At 45.9% G+C, this 25,325-nt stretch overlaps 1 protein-coding gene across 4 annotated transcripts in view; it reads right to left on the reverse strand.

The window, feature by feature from the left end:
- The window catches only part of gab2 (GRB2-associated binding protein 2), a 186,363-nt gene that overhangs the window by 75,467 nt on the left and 85,571 nt on the right, over nucleotides 1-25,325 (reverse strand). For 2 of the 4 annotated variants that reach the window (XM_046293601.1, XM_046293600.1), the window contains exon 2: nucleotides 17,051-17,354. In XM_046293601.1, coding sequence (XP_046149557.1) covers nucleotides 17,051-17,354 — 304 coding nt within the window. Of the gene's footprint in view, nucleotides 1-16,808; nucleotides 16,973-17,050; nucleotides 17,355-17,643; nucleotides 17,821-25,325 lie in introns of those variants that run through there. The other 2 variants (XM_046293602.1, XM_046293603.1) reach the window with 2 other exon arrangements.

Genomic DNA, 25,325 nt, shown 5'->3' on the forward strand with positions numbered 1-25,325 from the left:
CCAAGAGGAACTGAGTTTGAAGGTAGGCCTTGAAATACATCCACATGTACACCTCAAATTGACTCACATGATGTCAATTAGCCTATCAGAAGCTTCTAAAGACATGACATAATTTTCTGGAATTTTCCAAGCTGTTTAAAGGCACAGTCAATTTAGTGTATGTAAACTTCTGACCAACTGGAATTGTGATACAGTGGGAGAAAAATAAATTGTTGTCTGTAAAAAATTGTTGGAAAAATGACTTGTGTCATGCACAAAGTAGATGTCCTAACCGACTTGTCAAAACTATAGTTTGTTAACAAGAAATTATTGGAATTGAAAAAATTTGTTTCTGGCCCTAAACAGACAATACACAGTGGCAGAATCCCTGACCACTGTGACTGACCCAAACTTGAGGAAAGCTTTGACTATGTACAGACTCAGTGAGCATAGCCTTGCTATTGAGAAAGGCCACCGTAGGCAGACCTGGCTCTCAAGAGAAGACAGGCTATGTGCTCACTGCCCACAAAATGAGGTGGAAACTGAGCTGCACTTCCAAACCTCCTGCCCAATGTATGACCATATTAGAGACATATATTTCCCTCAGATTACACAGACCCACCTATAATTTGAAAACAAACGAAACATTGATAAACTCCCAAAGCTGTTTGGTGAAATACAACATTGTGCAGTTACAGCAGCAATATATAACCTGTTGTCATGAGAAAAGGGAAACCAGTGGAGCACAAACACCATTTTAAATACAACAATATTTAATTTCCTTTTCATACATAGCCAATTATATTACATTTGAAATGTCTATATTCTTAAAAAAATGTTATTTACTAATGTTTCCATTTTATTCCTCTATCTTCCATTGTCAACATAAAGAGAGAAGTCTGTCTGTCGTGGCAGACATATGTGTGTTTATGAGGGTGGGGGCAGTCAGCAGCAAGCCCTGCTATATCAATACTCAGATCAGTCTGTCTGTGCCAAGATCAGATCAGTCTGTGCCAAGCAGAGCAGACTCCAGGGACAGGTGGTATTAGTCTTGGTCGTAGTGGTGGTATTATTCCTGGTCGTAGTGGTGTTATTATTCCTGGTTGTGTTCCTGGTCGTAGTGGTGGTATTAGTCTTGGTCGTAGTGCTGGTATTAGTCCTGGCTGTGTTCCTGGTATTAGTCCTGGTTGTATTCCTGGTATTATTCCTGGTCGTAGTGGTGGTATTGTTCCTGGTCGTAGTGGTGGTATTATTCCTGGTCGTAGTGGTGTTATTATTCCTGGTCGTAGTGGTGGTATTATTCCTGGTCGTAGTGGTGTTATTATTCCTGGTCGTAGTGGTGGTATTATTCCTGGTCGTAGTGGTGGTATTATTCCTGGTTGTGTTCCTGGTCGTAGTGGTGGTATTAGTCTTGGTCGTAGTGGTGGTATTATTCCTGGTCGTAGTGCTGGTATTATTCCTGGTCGTAGTGGTGGTTGTATTCCTGGTCGTAGTGGTGGTATTATTCCTGGTTGTAGTGGTGGTATTATTCCTGGTTGTAGTGGTGGTATTAGTCTTGGTCGTAGTGGTGGTATTATTCCTGGTCGTAGTGGTGGTATTATTCCTGGTTGTGTTCCTGGTCGTAGTGGTGGTATTATTCCTGGTCGTAGTGGTGGTATTGTTCCTGGTCGTAGTGGTGGTATTATTCCTGGTCGTAGTGGTGGTATTATTCCTGGTCGTAGTGGTGGTATTATTCCTGGTCGTAGTGGTGTTATTATTCCTGGTCGTAGTGGTGGTATTATTCCTGGTCGTAGTGGTGTTATTATTCCTGGTCGTAGTGGTGGTATTATTCCTGGTCGTAGTGGTGGTATTATTCCTGGTCGTAGTGGTGGTATTATTCCTGGTTGTGTTCCTGGTCGTAGTGGTGGTATTAGTCTTGGTCGTAGTGGTGGTATTATTCCTGGTCGTAGTGCTGGTATTATTCCTGGTCGTAGTGGTGGTTGTATTCCTGGTCGTAGTGGTGGTTGTATTCCTGGTCGTAGTGGTGGTTGTATTCCTGGTCGTAGTGGTGGTATTATTCCTGGTCGTAGTGGTGGTATTATTCCTGGTTGTAGTGGTGGTATTAGTCTTGGTCGTAGTGGTGGTATTATTCCTGGTCGTAGTGGTGGTATTATTCCTGGTTGTAGTGGTGGTATTAGTCTTGGTCGTAGTGGTGGTATTATTCCTGGTCGTAGTGGTGGTATTATTCCTGGTTGTGTTCCTGGTCGTAGTGGTGGTATTATTCCTGGTCGTAGTGGTGGTATTGTTCCTGGTCGTAGTGGTGGTATTATTCCTGGTCGTAGTGGTGGTATTATTCCTGGTCGTAGTGGTGGTATTATTCCTGGTCGTAGTGGTGTTATTATTCCTGGTCGTAGTGGTGGTATTATTCCTGGTCGTAGTGGTGGTATTATTCCTAGTTGTGTTCCTGGTCGTAGTGGTGGTATTAGTCTTGGTCATAGTGGTGGTATTATTCCTGGTCGTAGTGCTGGTATTATTCCTGGTCGTAGTGGTGGTTGTATTCCTGGTCGTAGTGGTGGTATTATTCCTGGTCGTAGTGGTGGTATTATTCCTGGTTGTAGTGGTGGTATTATTCCTGGTTGTAGTGGTGGTATTAGTCTTGGTCGTAGTGGTGGTATTATTCCTGGTCGTAGTGGTGGTATTATTCCTGGTTGTGTTCCTGGTCGTAGTGGTGGTATTATTCCTGGTCGTAGTGGTGGTTGTGTTCCTGGTCGTAGTGGTGGTATTAGTCTTGGTCGTAGTGGTGGTATTATTCCTGTTTGTAGTGGTGGTATTAGTCTTGGTCGTAGTGGTGGTATTATTCCTGGTCGTAGTGGTGGTATTATTCCTGGTCGTAGTGGTGGTATTATTCCTGGTTGTGTTCCTGGTCGTAGTGGTGTTATTATTCCTGGTTGTGTTCCTGGTCGTAGTGGTGGTATTATTCCTGGTCGTAGTGGTGGTATTAGTCTTGGTCGTAGTGGTGGTATTATTCCTGGTCGTAGTGGTGGTTTATTCCTGGTTGTAGTGGTGGTATTATTCCTGGTTGTGTTCCTGGTCGTAGTGGTGTTATTATTCCTGGTTGTGTTCCTGGTCGTAGTGGTGGTATTATTCCTGGTCGTAGTGGTGGTATTAGTCTTGGTCGTAGTGGTGGTATTATTCCTGGTCGTAGTGGTGTTATTATTCCTGGTTGTGTTCCTGGTCGTAGTGGTGGTATTAGTCTTGGTCGTAGTGCTGGTATTAGTCCTGGCTGTGTTCCTGGTATTAGTCCTGGTTGTATTCCTGGTATTAGTCCTGGTTGTGTTCCTGGTATTATTCCTGGTCGTAGTGGTGGTATTATTCCTGGTCGTAGTGCTGGTATTATTCCTGGTCGTAGTGGTGGTATTGTTCCTGGTCGTAGTGGTGGTATTATTCCTGGTCGTAGTGGTGGTATTATTCCTGGTTGTGTTCCTGGTCGTAGTGGTGGTATTGTTCCTGGTCGTAGTGGTGGTATTATTCCTGGTTGTAGTGGTGGTATTATTCCTGGTCGTAGTGGTGGTATTATTCCTGGTTGTAGTGCTGGTATTATTCCTGGTCGTAGTGGTGGTATTATTCCTGGTCGTAGTGCTGGTATTGTTCCTGGTCGTAGTGCTGGTATTATTCCTGGTCGTAGTGCTGGTATTATTCCTGGTCGTAGTGGTGGTATTATTCCTGGTCGTAGTGTTGGTATTGTTCCTGGTCGTAGTGGTGGTATTATTCCTGGTCGTAGTGGTCGTTGTGTTCCTGGTCGTAGTGGTGGTTGTGTTCCTGGTCGTAGTGGTCGTTGTGTTCCTGGTCGTAGTGCTGGTATTATTCCTGGTCGTAGTGCTGGTTGTGTTCCTGGTCGTAGTGCTGGTATTATTCCTGGTCGTAGTGGTCGTTGTGTTCCTGGTCGTAGTGGTGGTTGTGTTCCTGGTCGTAGTGGTGGTATTATTCCTGGTCGTAGTGCTGGTATTATTCCTGGTCGTAGTGCTGGTATTATTCCTGGTCGTAGTGCTGGTTGTGTTCCTGGTCGTAGTGCTGGTATTATTCCTGGTCGTAGTGGTGGTATTATTCCTGGTCGTAGTGGTGGTATTATTCCTGGTCGTAGTGGTGGTATTATTCCTGGTCGTAGTGCTGGTATTATTCCTGGTCGTAGTGCTGGTATTATTCCTGGTCGTAGTGCTGGTATTATTCCTGGTCGTAGTGGTGGTATTATTCCTGGTCGTAGTGCTGGTATTATTCCTGGTCGTATTGGTGGTATTATTCCTGGTCGTAGTGCTGGTATTATTCCTGGTCGTAGTGCTGGTATTATTCCTGGTCGTAGTGGTGGTATTATTCCTGGTCGTAGTGGTGGTATTATTCCTGGTCGTAGTGCTGGTATTATTCCTGGTCGTAGTGCTGGTATTATTCCTGGTCGTAGTGCTGGTATTATTCCTGGTCGTAGTGGTCGTTGTGTTCCTGGTCGTAGTGGTGGTTGTGTTTCTGGTCGTAGTGGTGGTATTATTCCTGGTCGTAGTGGTGGTATTATTCCTGGTCGTAGTGCTGGTTGTGTTCTTGGTCGTAGTGCTGGCATTATGCTTAGAGGATGTTTTTCAGCGTCAGGGAGAGTAGTCAGGATCGAGGGAAAGATGAACGGAGCAAAGTGCAGAGAGATCCTTGATGAAAGCCTACTCCAGAGCGCTGAAGTGTTCAGACTGGGGCGAAGGTTCACCTTCCAACAAGACAACGACCCTAAGCACACAGGCAAGATAACACAGGACAGGCTTTGGGACAAATCTCTGAATGTCCCAACCAGAGCCCAAACGATCAAACATCTCCGTAGAGATCTAAAAATAGCTGTGCAGAAACACTCCCCATCCAACCTGACAGAGCTTGAGAGGATCTGCAGAGAAGAATGGGAGAAACTCCCCAAATATAGGTGTGCCAAGCTTGTAGCATCATACCTCTTCCGGCGCCGACAGAGATGGCCGCCTCGCTTCGCGTTCCGAGGAAACTATGCAGTTTTTTTTTTTTTACGTGTTATTTCTTACATTAGTACCCCAGGTCATCTTAGGTTTCATTACATACAGTCGAGAAGAACTACTGAATATAAGATCAGCGTCAACTCACCATCAGTACGACCAAGAATATGTTTTCCGCGACGCGGATCCTGTGTTCTGCCTTACAAACAGGACAACGGAATGGATCGCATGCAGCGACCCAAGGAAACGACTCCGAAAAAGAGGGAAACGAGGCGGTCTCCTGGTCAGACTCCGGAGACGGGCACACCGTGCACCACTCCCTAGCATTCTTCTTGCCAATGTCCAGTCTCTTAGTATATAGTATATATGCCATTTAGCAGACGCTTTTATCCAAAGCGACTTACAGTCATGTGTGCATACATTCTACGTATGGGTGGTCCCGGGAATTGAACCCACTACCCTGGCGTTACAAGCGCCATGCTCTACCAACTGAGCTACAGAAGGACAAGGTTGATGAAATCCGAGCTAGGGTAGCATTCCAGAGGGACATCAGAGACTGTAACGTTCTTTGCTTCACGGAAACATGGTTCACTGGAGAGACGCTATCCGAGGCGGTGCAGCCAACGGGTTTCTCCACGCATCTCGCCGACAGAAACAGACATCTTTCTGGTAAGAAGAGGGGCGGGGGCGTATGCCTCATGACTAACGAGACATGGTGTGATGAAAGAAACATACAGGAACTCAAATCCTTCTGTTCACCTGAGCCACTGCCTGTTCACCCCGCTATCATCCAGAAGGCGAGGTCAGTACAGGTGCATCAAAGCTGGGACCGAGAGACTGAAAAACAGCTTCTATCTCAAGGCCATCACACTGTTAAACAGCTTCTATCTCAAGGCCATCAGACTGTTAAACAGCCACCACTAACATTGAGTGGCTGCTGCCAACACACTGACACTGACACTGACTCAACTCCAGCCACTTTAATAATGGGAATTGATGGGAAATTATGTAAATATATCACTAGCCACTTTAAACAATGCTACCTTATATAATGTTACTTACCCTACATTATTCATCTCATATGCATACGTATATACTGTACTCTATATCATCGACTGCATCCTTATGTAATACATGTATCACTAGCCACTTTAACTATGCCACTTTGTTTACTTTGTCTACATACTCATCTCATATGTATATACTGTACTCGATACCATCTACTGTATGCTGTTCTGTACCATCACTCATTCATATATCCTTATGTACATGTTCCTTATCCCCTTACACTGTGTATAAGACAGTAGTTTTGGAATTGTTAGTTAGATTACTTGTTGGTTATCACTGCATTGTCGGAACTAGAAGCACAAGCATTTCGCTACACTCGCATTAACATCTGCTAACCATGTGTATGTGACAAATAAATTTGATTTGAAGAAGACTCCAGGCTGTAATCGCTGCCAAAGGTGCTTCAACAAAATACTGAGTAAAGGGTGTGAATACTTATGTAAATGTGAAATTTCAGTTCTTAATTTTTATCAAATCTGAATTATTTTCCAAAAACCTGTTTTTGCGTTGCTTTTTGGGGTATTGTGTGTAGATTGACGAGGAAAAAAATGTGGACAAAGTCAAGGGGTCTGAACACTTTCCAAATGTCAGGATATCTAATCCTAAATCAGATGGGTAGACTACTAGAGGGATATCAGGATATCAGGACCCTAAATCAGATGGGTAGACTACTAGAGGGATATCAGGATATCAGGACCCTAAATCAGATGGGTAGACTACTAGAGGGATATCTAACCCTAAATCAGATGAGTAGACTACTAGAAGGATATCTAACCCTAAATCAGATGGGTAGACTACTAGAGGGATATCTAACCCTAAATCAGATGGGTAGACTACTAGAGGGATATCTAACCCTACATCAGATGGGTAGACTACTAGAGGGATATCAGGACCCTAAATCAGATGGGTAGACTACTAGAGAAATATCAGGACCCTAAATCAGATGGGTAGACTACTAGAGGGATATCAGGACCCTAAATCAGATGGGTAGACTACTAGAGGAATATCAGGACCCTAAATCAGATGGGTAGACTACTAGAGGGATATCAGGACCCTAAATCAGATGGGTAGACTACTAGAGGGATATCAGGACCCTAAATCAGATGGGTAGACTACTAGAGGGACATCAGGACCCTAAATCAGATGGGTAGACTACTAGAGGGATATCAGGACCCTAAATCAGATGGGTAGACTACTAGAGGGACATCAGGACCCTAAATCAGATGGGTAGACTACTAGAGGGATATCAGGATATCTAACCCTAAATCAGATGGGTAGACTACTAGAGGGATATCGGGACCCTAAATCAGATGGGTAGACTACTAGAGGGATATCTAACCCTAAATCAGATGGGTAGACTACTAGAGGGATATCAGGATATCTAACCCTAAATCAGATGGGTAGACTACTAGAGGGACATCAGGACCCTAAATCAGATGGGTAGACTACTAGAGGGACATCAGGACCCTAAATCAGATGGGTAGACTACTAGAGGAATATCAGGACCCTAAATCAGATGGGTAGACTACTAGAGGGATATCAGGACCCTAAATCAGATGGGTAGACTACTAGAGGGATATCAGGACCCTAAATCAGATGGGTAGACTACTAGAGGGACATCAGGACCCTAAATCAGATGGGTAGACTACTAGAGGGATATCAGGATATCTACACCCTAAATCAGATGGGTAGACTACTAGAGGGATATCGGGACCCTAAATCAGATGGGTAGACTACTAGAGGGATATCTAACCCTAAATCAGATGGGTAGACTACTAGAGGGACATCAGGACCCTAAATCAGATGGGTAGACTACTAGAGGGACATCAGGACCCTAAATCAGATGGGTAGACTACTAGAGGGACATCAGGACCCTAAATCAGATGGGTAGACTACTAGAGGGATATCTAACCCTAAATCAGATGGGTAGACTACTAGAGGGATATCTAACCCTAAATCAGATGGGTAGACTACTAGAGGGATATCAGGACCCTAAATCAGATGGGTAGACTACTAGAGGGACATCAGGACCCTAAATCAGATGGGTAGACTACTAGAGGGACATCAGGACCCTAAATCAGATGGGTAGACTACTAGTGGTCCTGTGTAGCTCAGTTGGTAGAGCATGGCGCTTGTAACGCCAGGGTAGTGGGTTCGATCCCCGGGACCACCCATACGTAGAATGTATGCACACATGACTGTAAGTCGCTTTGGATAAAAGCGTCTGCTAAATGGCATATATTATTATTATTATTATTATTATTATTATTATTACATCAGGACTCTAAATCAGATGGGTAGACTACTAGAGGGACATCAGGACCCTAAATCAGATGGGTAGACTACTAGAGGGACATCAGGACTCTAAATCAGATGGGTAAACTACAGGGATATCAGGACCCTAAATCAGATGGGTAGACTACTAGAGGGACATCAGGACTCTAAATCAGATGGGTAAACTACAGGGATATCAGGACCCTAAATCAGATGGGTAGACTACTAGAGGGACATCAGGATATCTAACCCTAAATCAGATGGGTAAACTAGAGGGATATCAGGACCCTAAATCAGATGGGTAGACTACTAGAGGGATATCAGGACCCTAAATCACTAAACCACACACAGAGCTTTCGGAAAGTATTCAGACCCCTTGACTCGTTCCACATTTTGTTACGTTACTTATTCTAAAATGGATTAAATAAAAACTAATCCTCATCAATCTACACACAATACCCCATAATAACAAAATTAAAACACCATACCTTATTTACATAAGTAGTCAGACCGTTTGCTAAGAGATTCGATATTGAGCTCAGGTGCATCCTGTTTTCATTGATGATCCTTGAGATGTTTCTAACAACATCAAATCAACTGTTATTGGTCACGTACACATGGTTAGCAGATGTTATTGGTCACATACACATGGTTAGCAGATGTTATTGTGAGTGAAATGCTAATGCTTCTAGATCCAATAGTGCTGCAGTTTCTAACAGGTTATAGTAGGGACACATTTAATATTCAGAGGTGGAAACTGAAAATGAGTAACGGGAATATATGCAAATGATTATTGTTTAAATTATTAATTAAATTATTTAAATGTAGATGTTTTTTTAAAAATTGGATATATTTACCATATCATGTGTGAGACAGAAACATAAACCTTATCAGAAGTAGACATAATTGCAAATGATTAAATCCTTCCAATAGAAATTTTTAAAAAGGAATTGAACATGAATGAAATGAGTTGACTCTTCACATGGGATGATTTCACTGAACAACAACAGAAAGGCTTGAATGATCCCCAAGGATCCATCACATCTCCTAGAAACATGTTCAACATACATCTGTTAAATGATCGTTTCAAGACTAAAGCTTTGGTTGTCTTCCTCTCAGGCTTCCATATCTTCTCCCTGGACCTCTTCAATGTCCACCTCATGAACATCAGACTCTGAAACATACATCTGTTAAATGATCGTTTCAAGACTAAAGCTTTGGTTGTCTTCCTCTCAGGCTTCCATATCTTCTCCCTGGACCTCTTCAATGTCCACCTCATGAACATCAGACTCTGAAGACTCTGACTCATCTGTTAAATGATCGTTTCAAGACTAAAGCTTTGGTTGTCTTCCTCTCAGGCTTCCATATCTTCTCCCTGGACCTCTTCAATGTCCACCTCATGAACATCAGACTCTGAAACATACATCTGTTAAATGATCGTTTCAAGACTAAAGCTTTGGTGTCTTCCTCTCAGGCTTCCATATCTTCTCCCTGGACCTCTTCAATGTCCACTCATGAACATCAGACTCTGAAGACTCTGAATCTGTTAAATGATAGTTTCAAGACTAAAGCTTTGGTTGTCTTCCTCTCAGGCTTCCATATCTTCTCCCTGGACCTCTTCAATGTCCACCTCATGAACATCAGACTCTGAAACATACATCTGTTAAATGATAGTTTCAAGACTAAAGCTTTGGTTGTCTTCCTCTCAGGCTTCCATATCTTCTCCCTGGACCTCTTCAATGTCCACCTCATGAACATCAGACTCTGAAGACTCTGACTCATCTGTTAAATGATAGTTTCAAGACTAAAGCTTTGGTTGTCTTCCTCTCAGGCTTCCATATCTTCTCCCTGGACCTCTTCAATGTCCACCTCATGAACATCAGACTCTGAAGACTCTGACTCATCTGTTAAATGATAGTTTCAAGACTAAAGCTTTGGTTGTCTTCCTCTCAGGCTTCCATATCTTCTCCCTGGACCTCTTCAATGTCCACCTCATGAACATCAGACTCTGAAACATACATCTGTTAAATGATAGTTTCAAGACTAAAGCTTTGGTTGTCTTCCTCTCAGGCTTCCATATCTTCTCCCTGGACCTCTTCAATGTCCACCTCATGAACATCAGACTCTGAAACATACATCTGTTAAATGATAGTTTCAAGACTAAAGCTTTGGTTGTCTTCCTCTCAGGTTTCCATATCTTCTCCCTGGACCTCTTCAATGTCCACCTCATGAACATCAGACTCTGAAGACTCTGACTCATCTGTTAAATGATAGTTTCAAGACTAAAGCTTTGGTTGTCTTCCTCTCAGGCTTCCATATCTTCTCCCTGGACCTCTTCAATGTCCACCTCATGAACATCAGACTCTGAAACATACATCTGTTAAATGATAGTTTCAAGACTAAAGCTTTGGTTGTCTTCCTCTCAGGCTTCCATATCTTCTCCCTGGACCTCTTCAATGTCCACCTCATGAACATCAGACTCTGAAACATACATCTGTTAAATGATAGTTTCAAGACTAAAGCTTTGGTTGTCTTCCTCTCAGGCTTCCATATCTTCTCCCTGGACCTCTTCAATGTCCACCTCATGAACATCAGACTCTGAAGACTCTGACTCATCTGTTAAATGATAGTTTCAAGACTAAAGCTTTGGTTGTCTACCACTTCCACTGTTTTCCTGACACCACACTCCGAGTGCCCTCACCTCCTCCCTGTACGCTGTCTCGTCATTGTTGGTAATCAAGCTGTAGTGTCATCTGCAAACTTGATGATTGAGTTGGAGGCGTGCGTGGCCACGCAGTCGTGGGTGAACAGGGAGTACAGGAGTACAGGAGAGGGCTGAGAACGCACCCTTGTGGGGCCCCAGTGTTGAGGATCAGTGGGGTGGAGATGTTGTTTCCTACCTTCACCACCTGGGGGCGGCCCGTCAGAAGTCCAGGACCTAGTTGCACAGGGCGGGGTCGAGACCCAGTGTGTTAAATGCCGAGCTGTAGTCAATGAACAGCATTCTTACATAGGCACTCCTCTTGTCCAGATAGGATAGGGCAGTGTGATGGCGATTGCATCGTCTGTGGATCTATTGGGGCGGTAAGCATATTGAAGTGTGTCTAGGGTGACCGGTAAGATGGAGGTGATGTGGGCGATGGAGGTGACTAGTCTCTCAAAGCACTTCATGATGACAGAAGTGAGCACTACGGGGCGATAGTCATTTAGTTCTGTTATAATCTCCACCTGGCACAGCCAGAAGAGGACTGGCCACCCCACATATGCTCTCTCTAATTCTCTCTTTCTTTCTCTCTCTCGGAGGACCTGAGCCCTAGGACCGTGCCCCAGGACTACCTGACATGATGGCTCCTTGCTGTCCCCAGTCCATCTGACTGTGCTGCTGCTCCAGTTTCAACTGTTCTGCCTTATTATTATTTGACCATGCTGGTCATTTATGAACATTTGAACATCTTGGTCATGTTCTGTTATAATCTCTACCCGGCACAGCCAGAAGAGGACTGGCCACCCCACATAGCCCGGTTCCTCTCTAGGTTTCTTCCTAGGTTTTGGCCTTTCTAGGGAGTTTTTCCTAGCCACCGTGCTTTTACACCTGCATTGTTTGCTGTTTGGGGTTTTAGGCTGGGTTTCTGTACAGCACTTTGAGATATCAGCTGATGTACGAAGGGCTATATAAATAAATTTGATTTGATTTGATTTGAGTTCTGTTACCTTAGCGTTCTTGGCAACAGGAACAATGGTGGCCATCTTCAAGCATGTGGGGACAGCAGAATGAGATAGGGATTGATTGACTATGTCCGTAAATACACCAGCCAGCTGATCTGCACATGCTCTGAGGACGCGGCTAGGGAGGCCATCTCTAAACTGAATTGGTCCACTCACACCAAACTGAATTCGTCCACTCACACTGACAGCGTCGTGAAGAAGGCGCAGCAGCGCCTCTTCAACCTCAGGAGGCTGAAGAAATTTGGCTTGTCACCAAAAGCACTCACAAACTTCTACAGATGCACAATCGAGAGCATCCTGGCGGGCTGTATCACCGCCTGGTACGGCAACTGCTCCGCCCTCAACCGTAAGGCTCTCCAGAGGGTAGTGAGGTCTGCACAACGCAGCCCTCCAGGACACCTACACCACCCGATGTTACAGGAAGGCCATAAAGATCATCAAGGACATCAACCACCCGAGCCACTGCCTGTTCACCCCGCTATCATCCAGAAGACTAGGTCAGTACAGGTGCATCAAAGCTGGGACCGAGAGACTGAAAAACAGCTTCTATCTCAAGGCCATCAGACTGTTAAACAGCCACCACTAACACTGAGTGGCTGCTGCCAACACACTGTCATTGACACTGACCCAACTCCAGCCATTTTAATAATGGGAATTGATGGGAAATGATGTAAATATATCACTAGCCACTTTAAACAATGCTACCTTATATAATGTTACTTACCCTACATTATTCATCTCATATGCATATGTATATACTGTACTCTACGTCATCGACTGCATCCTTATGTAATACATGTAGCACTAGCCACTTTAACTATGCCACTTTGTTTACTTTGTCTACATACTCATCTCATATGTATATACTGTACTCGATACCATCTACTGTATGCTGCTCTGTACCATCACTCATTCATATATCCTTATGTACATATTCTTTATCCCCTTACACTGTGTATAAGACAGTAGTTTTGGAATTGTTAGTTAGATTACTTGTTGGTTATCACTGCATTGTCGGAACTAGAAGCACAAGCATTTCGCTACACTCACATTAACATCTGCTAACCATGTGTATGTGACAAATAAAATTTGATTTGATTGATTTGATTCTCTAGCCTTGCGAGGGTTAACATGTTTAAATGTTTTACTCAGGTCAGCCACGGAGAAGGAGAGCCCACAGTCCTTGGTATCAAGACGTCCGCGTCAGGACTGGTTTTATTTTTGTAGTCCGTGATTGTCTGTAGACCCTGCCACTTACGTCTGGTGTTTGAGCCGTTGAATTGCGACTCCACTTTGTCTCTATACTGACGCTTTGATTGCCTTACTGAGGGAATAACTACACTGTTTGTATTCGGCCATGTTTAGTTTTACGCAAATGTTGTCATCAATCCACGGTTTATGGTTAGGGAAGGTTTTCATGGTTACAACATCTTATATACACTTCCTTATAAACTTGCTCACCGAGTCAGCGTAGAAGTCAACTTTATTGTCTGAGGCTACCCGGAACATATCCCAGTCCACATGATCGGAACCATTTTGAAGCGTGGATTCAAATTGGTAAGACCAGCATTGGATAGACCTATACATGGGTGCCTCCTGTTATAGTTTCTGCCTATAGGAGGGGAGCAACAAGATGGAATCGTGGTCAGACTTGCCAAAAGGAGGGAGGGGGAGGGCCTTGTGTGCATCACGGAAGTTAGAATAGCAACGGTCCAGAATGCTACTGGCTCGTGTCGCGCATTTGATATGCTGGTAGAATTTAGGGAGCCTTGTTCTCAGATTAGCTTTGTTAAAATCCACAATAAATGCAGCCTCAGGACAACAAAAAAATCCAGTTTGCATAAAGTCCAGTGAAGATCCTTGATGGCCGTCTTGGTATGCGTGGCTGTGACAATAACCGAGGAAAGTTCTCTTGGGAGATAATATGGTCAGCATTTGATTGTGAGGAATTCTAGGACAGGTGAACAAAAGGACTTGAGTTCCTGTATGTTGTTATGATTACACCATGAGTCGTTAATCATGAAGCGTACACCCCCTTCCTTCTTACCAGAGAGATGTTTGTTCCTGTCAGTGCGATGCACTGAAAATCCCGTTGGCTGTACGGACTCTGACAGCATGTCCCCAGATAACCATGTCTCCATGAAACAGTGCATGTTACAATCCCGGATCTCTCTTTGGAAAGCAACTCTTGCCCTAATTTCGTCGACTTTGTTAAAAAGGAACTGGATATTTGCGAGTAATATACTCGGAAGTGGTGGGTGTTGTGCGGGCATCCTAAGCCTCATTAGAAGACTGCTCCAGCACCCTCTCCTCCGATGGCGTTGGTTTGGTTGGAATCACTTCAAATGCCCTGGGAGGTGCGGACAAAATATGACATATATTATTATTCCTGGTCGTATTCCTGGTCGTAGCGCTGGTTGTATTCCTGGTATTACTCCTGGTCATAGTGCTGGTTGTATTCCTGGTCGTAGTGCTGGTATTATTCCTGGTCGTAGTGCTGGTATTATTCCTGGTCGTAGTGCTGGTATTATTCCTGGTCGTATTGCTGGTTGTATTCCTGGTATTACTCCTGGTCATAGTGCTGGTTGTATTCCTGGTATTATTCCTGGTCGTAGTGGTGGTTGTATTCCTGGTCGTAGTGCTGGTCGTATTCCTGGTCGTATTCCTGGTCGTACTGCTGGCTGTATTCCTGGTCGTAGTGCCGGTTGTATTCCTGGTCGTAGTGCCGGTTGTATTCCTGGTCGTAGTGCCGGTTGTATTCCTGGTCGTAGTGCCGGTTGTATTCCTGGTCGTAGTGCCGGTTGTATTCCTGGTCGTAGTGCCGGTTGTATTCCTGGTCGTAGTGCCGGTTGTATTCCTGGTCGTAGTGCCGGTTGTATTCCTGGTCGTAGTGCCGGTTGTATTCCTGGTCGTAGTGCCGGTTGTATTCCTGGTCGTAGTGCCGGTTATATTCCTGGTCGTAGTGCCGGTTATATTCCTGGTCGTAGTGCTGGTTGTAGTCCTGGTCATAGTCCTGGTTGTATTCCTGATAGTAGTTCTGGTGGTATTCCTGGTTGAATTCCTGGTCATAGTGCTGTTATTATTCCTGGTCGTAGTCCTGGTATTATTCCTGGTTGTAGTGCTGGTCTTATTCCTGGTCGCATTCCTGGTCGGAGTCCTGGTCGTATCGAGTGCTGGTCGTATTCCTGGTCGTAGTCCTGGTCGTAGTGCTGGTCGTAGTTCTGGTAGAGTTCCTGGTCGTAGTCCTTGTTGTAGTGCTAGTATTATTCCTGGTCGTAGTGCTGGTATTATTCCTGGTCGTAGTGGTGGTTGTGTTCCTGGTCGTAGTGCTGGTTGTGTTCCTGGTCATAGTGCTGGTTGTGTTCCTGGTATTATTCCTGGTCGTAGTGCTGGTTGTGTTCCTGGTATTATTCCTGGTCGTAGTGGTGGTTGTGTTCCTGGTCGTAGTGCTGGTATTATTCCTGGTCGTAGTGGTGGTTGTATTCCTGGTCGTAGTGGTGGTATTATTCCTGGTCGTAGTGGTGGTATTATTCCTGGTCGTAGTGCTGGTATTATTCCTGGTCGTAGTGGTGGTTGTGTTCCTGGTCGTAGTGCTGGTATTATTCCTGGTCGTGTTCCTGGTCGTAGTGCTGGTATTATTCCTGGTCGTAGTGCTGGTTGTGTTCCTGGTCGTAGTGCTGGTTGTGTTCCTGGTCGTAGTGCTGGTTGTGTTCCTGGTCGTAGTGCTGGTTGTGTTCCTGGTCGTAGTGCTGGTATTATTCCTGGTCGTGTTCCTGGTCGTAGTGCTGGTATTATTCCTGGTCGTAGTGGTGGTATTATTCCTGGTCGTAGTGGTGGTATTATTCCTGGTCGTAGTGCTGGTTGTGTTCCTGGTCGTAGTGCTGGTTGTGTTCCTGGTCGTAGTGCTGGTTGTGTTCCTGGTCGTAGTGCTGGTTGTGTTCCTGGTCGTAGTGCTGGTTGTGCTAGTAAATTGACATTTCTCTGATATCCAATATTTCTTTCCAGCTGTATCTAATAACACTTAAGGTTTTCTGGGCCACAATATAACGTCCCAGCATGGTGATATCATATTGCTGATTTACTGTTCTCTGCCTGCCGTTTTGACAATGAGGCAAAAGTGATCCGATTAGAGAATGTAGGAGGAAGGAGAGAGGGTGATCAAGAGAGACCCAGAAAACAACCCCTAATCTACTGCACCTCAGATATAAAACAACCCCTAATCTACTGCACCTCAGATATAAAACAACCCCTAACCTACTGCACCTCAGATATAACAACCCCTAACCTACTGCACCTCAGATATAAAACAACCCCTAACCTACTGCACCTCAGATATAAAACAAGACTCCTAGGTGGGTGGGCCTAAGGGCTGGGTGGGCCTAAGGGCTGGGTGGGGCTAAGGGCAGGGTGGGGCTAAGGGCAGGGTGGGGCTAAGGGCTGGGTGGGGCTAAGGGCTGGGTGGGGCTAAGGGCTGGGTGGGGCTAAGGGCTGGGTGGGGCTAAGGGCTGGGTGGAGCTAAGGGCTGGGTGGGGCTAAACGCTGGGTGGGGCTAAGCGCTGGGTGGGGCTAAGCGCTGGGTGGGGCTAAGGGCTGGGTGTAGGTTCAGGGGTCATAGTACATACCGTATTTGTTCTGCTCTGACTGGTTGAACCAACCAGGTTAAAGGTTAAGTAGGATTCAGGGGTCAGAGGTCAGGGGTACGTACCGTATTTGTTCTGCTCTGACTGGTTGAACCAACCAGGTTAAAGGTTAAGTAGGATTCAGGGGTCAGAGGTCAGGGGTACATACCGTGGTTGTTCTGCTCTGACTGGTTGAACCAACCAGGTTAAAGGTTAAGTAGGATTCAGGGGTCAGAGGTCAGGGGTACATACCGTGGTTGTTCTGCTCTGACTGGTTGAACCAACCAGGTTAAAGGTTAAGTAGGATTCAGGGGTCAGAGGTACATACCGTGATTGTTCTGCACTGACTGGTTGAACCAACCAGGTTAAAGGTTAAGTAGGATTCAGGGGTCAGAGGTCAGTGGTACGTACCGTGGTTGTTCTGCTCTGACTGGTTGAAGCCACACAGCTGACAGATGGATCGAACCCACTTGTTCATCTCCTCCTCGGTCTCTGCCACCAGGTAAAAGGTACGCTCTGACGTCTTGATGTCGAACACGAAGCTATCCTGAAACTCCTTCCTCTTGAAGGTCAGCCCAGCGTCCACCTGCTCACAGCAATGCAGGTCGATGATCCGGATGGGCTTCTTAGAGCGGTCGTTCTTATAGTACTCCAGGACGTCAGGGTCGCCAGACATACGACCACTACGCAGGATGAACCAACGCTTTTTCCACGCCTGGGAAGAAGAAGAAGAAGAAGAAGAAGAAGAAGAAGAAGAAGAAGAAGAAGAAGAAGAAGAAGAAGAAGAAGAAGAAGAAGAAGAAGAAGAAGAAGAAGAAGAAGAAGAAGAAGAAGAAGAAGAAGAAGAAGAAGAAGAAGAAGAAGAAGAAGAAGAAGAAGAAGAAGAAGAAGAAGAAGAAGAAGAAGAAGAAGAAGAAGAAGAAGAAGAAAAAAACAGGGCTTCAACAAATGATGTAACCGTGGAAACACACAAACAACTCTCTGTGTGTGATCACAAACCGTACCGGCCCACAATTCAAAAAGTCAATATCAGACCAACTTCAACAAGTCATGTAGTCAACGGTGATTCCCCCTGAAGAATGACTGTCTGTGTCTGTTCCTACGGTCCGTTCCCACAGTCCGTTCCCGTGGTTACGGTGTAGCGTAAGACCCAGTTGAACAACAGTTTGGGGAGTTAACTCTGATCAAACACACAGATTGAGATCAGAGGCAGAGTTGGTGGTTGGGGGAGGCGTCATTGAGGCAGGTGTTACTCCCCCCCCCCCCCCAATGTATTTCCTGTGCTGCTCATATCCCTCAGAGAGTAGACACACACACACACACACACACACACACACACACACACACACACACACACACACACACACACACACACACACACACACACACACACACACACACACACACACACACACACACACACACACACACACCCTCTGTGACAGCTTCACTCCAGCAAACACACCTGCAAGGGGCCGGGCTCCTCCCTACCACAAAAGTGACTGACAGCTGGACAAGCCAATAAGAATCTAGATAAACGTGGATGTCCAATGGAGTGCAGCTGAGGGAAAGTCCTCTCAGGCGGTGATGAAAACAAAGGCCATCATGAAGCACATATTACCAAGACAATGGTATGGACACCTGTAGCCTGGACACAGAGACAATGTTATGGACACCTGTAGCCTGGACACAGAGACAATGGTATGGACACCTGTAGCCTGGACACAGAGACAATGGTATGGACACCTGTAGCCTGGACACAGAGACAATGGTATGGACACCTGTAGCCTGGACACAGAGACAATGTTATGGACACCTGTAGCCTGGACACAGAGACAATGGTATGGACACCTGTAGCCTGGACACAGAGACAATGGTATGGATACCTGTAGCCTGGACACAGAGACAATGGTATGGACACCTGTAGCCTGGACACAGAGACAGACACAATGGTATGGACACCTGTAGCCTGGACACAGAGACAATGGTATGGACACCTGTAGCCTGGACACAGAGACAGACACAATGGTATGGACACCTGTAGCCTGGACAGAGACAATGGTATGGACACCTGTAGCCTGGACACAGACACAATGTTATGGACACCTGTAGCCTGGACACAGACACAATGGTATGGACACCTGTAGCCTGGACACAGAGACAGACACAATGGTATGGACACCTGTAGCCTGGACACAGAGACAATGTTATGGACACCTGTAGCCTGGACACAGAGACAGACACAATGGTATGGACACCTGTAGCCTGGACAGAGACAATGGTATGGACACCTGTAGCCTGGACACAGACACAATGTTATGGACACCTGTAGCCTGGACACAGACACAATGGTATGGACACCTGTAGCCTGGACACAGAGACAGACACAATGGTATGGACACCTGTAGCCTGGACACAGAGACAATGTTATGGACACCTGTAGCCTGGACACAGAGACAGACACCATGTTATGGACACCTGTAGCCTGGACACAGAGACAGACACCATGTTATGGACACCTGTAGCCTGGACACAGAGACAATGTTATGGACACCTGTATATAGCCTCCACATTGACTCTGTACCGTAATACCCTGTATATAGCCTCCACATTGACTCTGTACCGTAACACCCTGTATATAGCCTCCACATTGACTCTGTACCGGTACCTCCTGTATATAGCCTCCACATTGACTCTGTACCGGTACCCCCTGTATATAGCCTCCACATTGACTGTACCGTTACCCCCTGTATATAGCCTCCACATTGACTCTGAACCGGTACCCCCTGTATATAGCCTCCACATTGACTGTACCGTTACCCCCTGTATATAGCCTCCACATTGACTCTGTACCGTAATACCCTGTATATAGCCTCCACATTGACTCTGTACCGCTACACCCTGTATATAGCCTCCACATTGACTCTATACCGTAACACCCTGTATATAGCCTCCACATTGTCTCTGTACCTTAACACCCTGTATATAGCCTCCACATTGACTCTGTACCGGTACCCCCTGTATATAGCCTCCACATTGACTCTGTACCGTAACACCCTGTATATAACCTCCACATTGACTTTGTACCGGTACCCCCTGTATATAGCCTCCACATTGACTCTATACCGTAACACCCTGTATATAGCCTCCACATTGACTCTGTACCGGTACCCCCTGTATATAGCCTCCACATTGACTCTGTACTGGTACCCCCTGTATATAGCCTCCACATTGACTCTGTACCGGTACCCCCTGTATATAGCCTCCACATTGACTCTGTACCGGTACCCCCTGTATATAGCCTCCACATTGACTCTGTACCGGTACCCCCTGTATATAGCCTCCACATTGACTCTGTACCGTAACACCCTGTATATAGCCTCCACATTGACTCTGTACCTGTACCCCCTGTATATAGCCTCCACATTGACTCTGTACCTGTACCCCCTGTATATAGCCTCCACATTGACTCTGTACCTGTACCCCCTGTATATAGCCTCCACATTGACTCTGTACCTGTACCCCCTGTATATAGCCTCCACATTGACTCTGTACCTGTACCCCCTGTATATAGCCTCACTGCTGTTATTTTACTGCTATTCTTTAATTACTTGTTACGTTTATTCTTTTTTCAAATCTATTTATTTTTGTTTTTTTACTTAACCCTTATTTTTCTTAATCATCTCACAGTAAGGACTACACCTGTTGTATTTGGCTCATGTGACAAATAAAATTTGATTTGATGACCAAAGAAAATTATTATCTCGGGAGGTAATGCGGTCGTCAGTGGTGAGTATTCCAGATCAGGATCTTGTGCGTTACCAAACAACTGAGTTGTTAATCATGAACAAACCCCTCTGCCTTTCTTTTTCCCCAAAGAGTTCTTTCTTCCGCGTGATGGACGGAAACCCCACTGGGTGAATAAACGGAGACAAATATATCCGGAGAGAGCCATGACTCTATAAGTTTGTTACAGTCTCAACTTTCCATAGAGTGGTCCTATTAGTTTGTGGGCCAAACCATTTGGGCTCCAAAGACATTTTTGTGACAAGACCGATTTTCGAAATGTCTCATGGACTGGCAAACAGCTGTAGCTCAGCCACCTTCCACAGGCCGATATCGGCAGATGTCGAAGGGCAGATGTCGAAGGGCAGATGTCGAAGGGCAGATGTCGAAGGGCAGATGTCGAAGGCAGATATCGGCAGATGTCGAAGGCAGATATCGGCAGATGTCGAAGGCAGATATCGGCAGATGTCGAAGGGCAGATATCGAAGGCAGATATCGGCAGATGTCGGCAGATGTCGAAGGCAGATATCGGCAGATGTCGAAGGGCAGATGTCGAAGGCAGATATCGGCAGATGTCGAAGGCAGATATCGGCAGATGTCGAAGGCAGATATCGGCAGATGTCGGCAGATGTCGAAGGGCAGATGTCGAAGGAAGATATCGGCAGATGTCGGCAGATGTCGAAGGCAGATGTCGGCAGATGTCGAAGGGCAGATGTCGAAGGCAGATATCGGCAGATGTCGGCAGATGTCGAAGGCAGATATCGGCAGATGTCGAAGGCAGATATCGGCAGATGTCGGCAGATGTCGAAGGCAGATATCGGCAGATGTCGGCAGATGTCGAAGGCAGATGTCGGCAGATGTCGAAGGCAGATGTCGAAGGCAGATGTCGAAGGCAGATGTCGAAGGGCAGATGTCGAAGGGCAGATGTCGAAGGGCAGATGTCGAAGGGCAGATGTCGAAGGGCAGATGTCGAAGGGCAGATGTCGAAGGGCAGATGTCGAAGGGCAGATGCTGTGGATTGAGATGCAGCCCATACAACAAAAAATAAACAACAAAAAAAATCAATCAATCTATTAATTAATAATCAATATTAAATTGACAGATTTTGTTGGGGATTCTTTATTATGTTACTTAGATAGACTAACTATCCTCTCAAAGCACTTCATGATCACAGAAGTAAGTGCTACGGGGTGATAGTCATTTAGTTCAGTTACTTTCACTTTATTGGGCACAGGAACAATGGATAACAGATTGGGATATGCTCGGAGGACGCGGCTTGGGGTGCTGTCTGGGCCAGCACCCTTGAGAGGGGTTAACACACTTACATTACTTATTGTCAGCCACGGAGAACGAGAGCACACAGTCCTGATTAGCCTCATGTGTTGATGGCTTCATATTGAGTTCCTCAAAGAGGCTGAAGAAAGTATCTAGCTTGTCTGGGATCGAGGCGTCAGTGTCCACGACGGGGCCGGTTTTAACCTTTATAATCCATGCCACATATGACTTGTGTCTGAGCCGTGAATTACAACTTCACTTTGTCCCTGTACTGTTGTTTTGCCTCTGATTGCCTGACGAAGGTGGTAGCTGGTCTGTTTGTTCATGTCCATGTTCCCAGTCTCCTTAAAGGTTTAGGTTTGGACAAATTGTAATCATTCTCTGTGTACTTCCTGATGAACTACATCACCAAGTTAGTGTTTATACTATTCTCAGGAGGCGGCCTGGAACATTTCCCAGTCTGCGTGATCAAAACAATCTTGAAACATAGGATTGCAATTGGTCAGACCAACGTTGAACAGTCCCGTTCCTGTTTTAATTTCCTGCCTATAGGTGGCAAGGAGTAGAATGGAGGCATGATCTGATTTGCTGAAGGAAGGGCGTTGGGGAGCCTTGTAACCTTCCTGGAATGGAGAGTAGCAATGATCCAGGGTCCGTGTTGCGCATGTAGAACAGACGTGTTGATAGAATTGGACTCGAGTTCCTGTACGTTACTAAAATCACTCCTACCTCTTCTCTAGGGTTTGACATTTTGCTGCAACCCCCCGGGATGAGTAGAACTGCCTAGGGAAGTTCAGACAAATGATCCAGGTCAGGAAAGTGGCATTTCTGCTTGAATTGGTGAATTTGACTGCCGAGTTAATATCCACAAGTGATTTCCGACTGTAGGTATTAATACAATAAAATGTTCTGAGCAAATAATGTCTGAAGGACCTCTCTGTTCTGAGGCCAGAGACAATGGCGGTGATTGAACACGGGCTGTGTGTGTGTGTGTGTGTGTGTGTGTGTGTGTGTGTGTGTGTGTGTGTGTGTGTGTGTGTGTGTGTGTGTGTGTGTGTGTGTGTGTGTGTGTGTGTGTGTGTGTGTGTGTGTGTGTGTGTGTGTGTGTGTGTGTGTGTGTGAGTGAGAGATGGAACAGGGACTCTGGCCATATGCCAGTGAAACACTTCCGGCCCTCTCTCACTTCCTGCTGTAGGTCCTGTCTCATACATCCAGACTGCTGCTGTAGGTCCTGTCTCATACATCCAGACTCCTGCTGTAGGTCCTGTCTCATACATCCAGACTCCTGCTGTAGGTCCTGTCTCATACATCCAGACTCCTGCTGTAGGTCCTGTCTCATACATCCAGACTGCTGCTGTAGGTCCTGTCTCATACATCCAGACTGCTGCTGTAGGTCCTGTCTCATACATCCAGACTGCTGCTGTAGGTCCTGTCTCATACATCCAGACTGCTGCTGTAGGTCCTGTCTCATACATCCAGACTGCTGCTGTAGGTCCTGTCTCATACATCCAGACTGCTGCTGTATGTCCTGTCTCATACATCCAGACTGCTGCTGTAGGTCCTGTCTCATACATCCAGACTGCTGCTGTAGGTCCTGTCTCATACATCCAGACTGCTGCTGTAGGTTCTGTCTCATACATCCAGACTGCTGCTGTAGGTCCTGTCTCATACATCCAGACTGCTGCTGTAGGTCCTGTCTCATACATCCAGACTGCTGCTGTAGGTCCTGTCTCATACATCCAGACTGCTGCTGTAGGTTCTGTCTCATACATCCAGACTGCTGCTGTAGGTCCTGTCTCATACATCCAGACTGCTGCTGTAGGTTCTGTCTCATACATCCAGACTGCTGCTGACAGACAGGATCCTGCAGAACCCGCTTCCACCAAGGTCACTATTTCCAATGCACTCCCCTTGACACACACACACACACACACACACACACACACACACACACACACACACACACACACACACACACACACACACACACACACACACACACACACACACACACACACACACACACACACGGAGGAAGCGGAAAATGGATCACGCTTCTTCTCCTGTGTTTTCTAATGGCTGTTTTTCCCTCTGGTCTGGTCTGGTCTGTCTCTCTGTCAGGATGTCTGTTCTGTCTGTTCTGTCTCTCTGTCAGGATGTCTGTTCTGTCTCTCTGTCTGTCTGTTCTGTCTCTCTGTCAGGATGTCTGTTGTCTGTCTCTCTGTCTGAACTAGGAAGGGGGGCTGAGGGGAACTAGGAAGGGGGCTGAGGGGAACTAGGAAGGGGGCTGAGGGGAACTAGGAAGGGGGCTGAGGGGAACTAGGAAGGGGGCTGAGGGGAACTAGGAAGGGGGCTGAGGGGAACTAGGAAGGGGGCTGAGGGGAACTAGGAAGGGGGCTGAGGGGAACTAGGAAGGGGGCTGAGGGGAACTAGGAAGGGGGCTGAGGGGAACTAGGAAGGGGGCTGAGGGGAACTAGGAAGGGGGCTGAGGGGAACTAGGAAGGGGGCTGAGGGGAACTAGGAAGGGGGCTGAGGGGAACTAGGAAGGGGGCTGAGGGGAACTAGGAAGGGGGCTGAGGGGAACTAGGAAGGGGGCTGAGGGGAACTAGGAAGGGGGCTGAGGGGAACTAGGAAGGGGGCTGAGGGGAACTAGGAAGGGGGCTGAGGGGAACTAGGAAGGGGGCTGAGGGGAACTAGGAAGGGGGCTGAGGGGAACTAGGAAGGGGCTGAGGTGGACTAGGTAGGGGGCTGAGGTGGACTAGGTAGGGGGTTATATAGTGTAGTGGTTGTGTTTAGTGGTTGTGTTATACAGTGTAGTGGTTGTGTGTAGTGGTTGTGTTTAGTGATTGTGTTATACAGTGTAGTGGTTGTGTTTAGTGGTTGTGTTATACAGTGTAGTGGTTGTGTGTAGTGGTTGTGTTTTAGAGTGTAGTGGTTGTGTGTAGTGGTTGTGTTTTAGAGTGTAGTAGTTGTGTGTAGTGGTTGTGTTACACAGTATAGTGGTTGTGTTATACAGTGTAGTGGTTGTGTTATACAGTGTAGTGGTTGTGTTATACAGTGTAGTGGTTGTGTTATACAGTGTAGTGGTTGTGTTATACAGTGTAGTGGTTGTGTTACACAGTGTAGTGGTTGTGTTTAGTGGTTGTGTTATACAGTGTAGTGGTTGTGTTATAGAGTGTAGTGGTTGTGTGTAGTGGTTGTGTTATACAGTGTAGTGGTTGTGTTTAGTGGTTGTGGTATACAGTGTAGTGGTTGTGTTATACAGTGTAGTGGTTGTGTTTAGTGGTTGTGTTATACAGTGTAGTGGTTGTGTTATACAGTGTAGTGGTTGTGTTACACAGTGTAGTGGTTGTGTGTAGTGGTTGTGTTATACAGTGTAGTGGTTGTGTGTAGTGGTTGTGTTATACAGTGTAGTTGTTGTGTGTAGTGGTTGTGTTATACAGTGTAGTGGTTGTGTTATACAGTGTAGTGGTTGTGTTATACAGTGTAGTGGTTGTGTTACACAGTGTAGTGGTTGTGTTTAGTGGTTGTGTTATACAGTGTAGTGGTTGTGTTATAGAGTGTAGTGGTTGTGTGTAGTGGTTGTGTTATACAGTGTAGTGGTTGTGTTTAGTGGTTGTGTTAT

Source organism: Oncorhynchus gorbuscha, linkage group LG13, assembly GCF_021184085.1.
Source record: "Oncorhynchus gorbuscha isolate QuinsamMale2020 ecotype Even-year linkage group LG13, OgorEven_v1.0, whole genome shotgun sequence".
In the NCBI taxonomy this organism is placed as follows: Eukaryota; Metazoa; Chordata; class Actinopteri; order Salmoniformes; family Salmonidae; genus Oncorhynchus; species Oncorhynchus gorbuscha.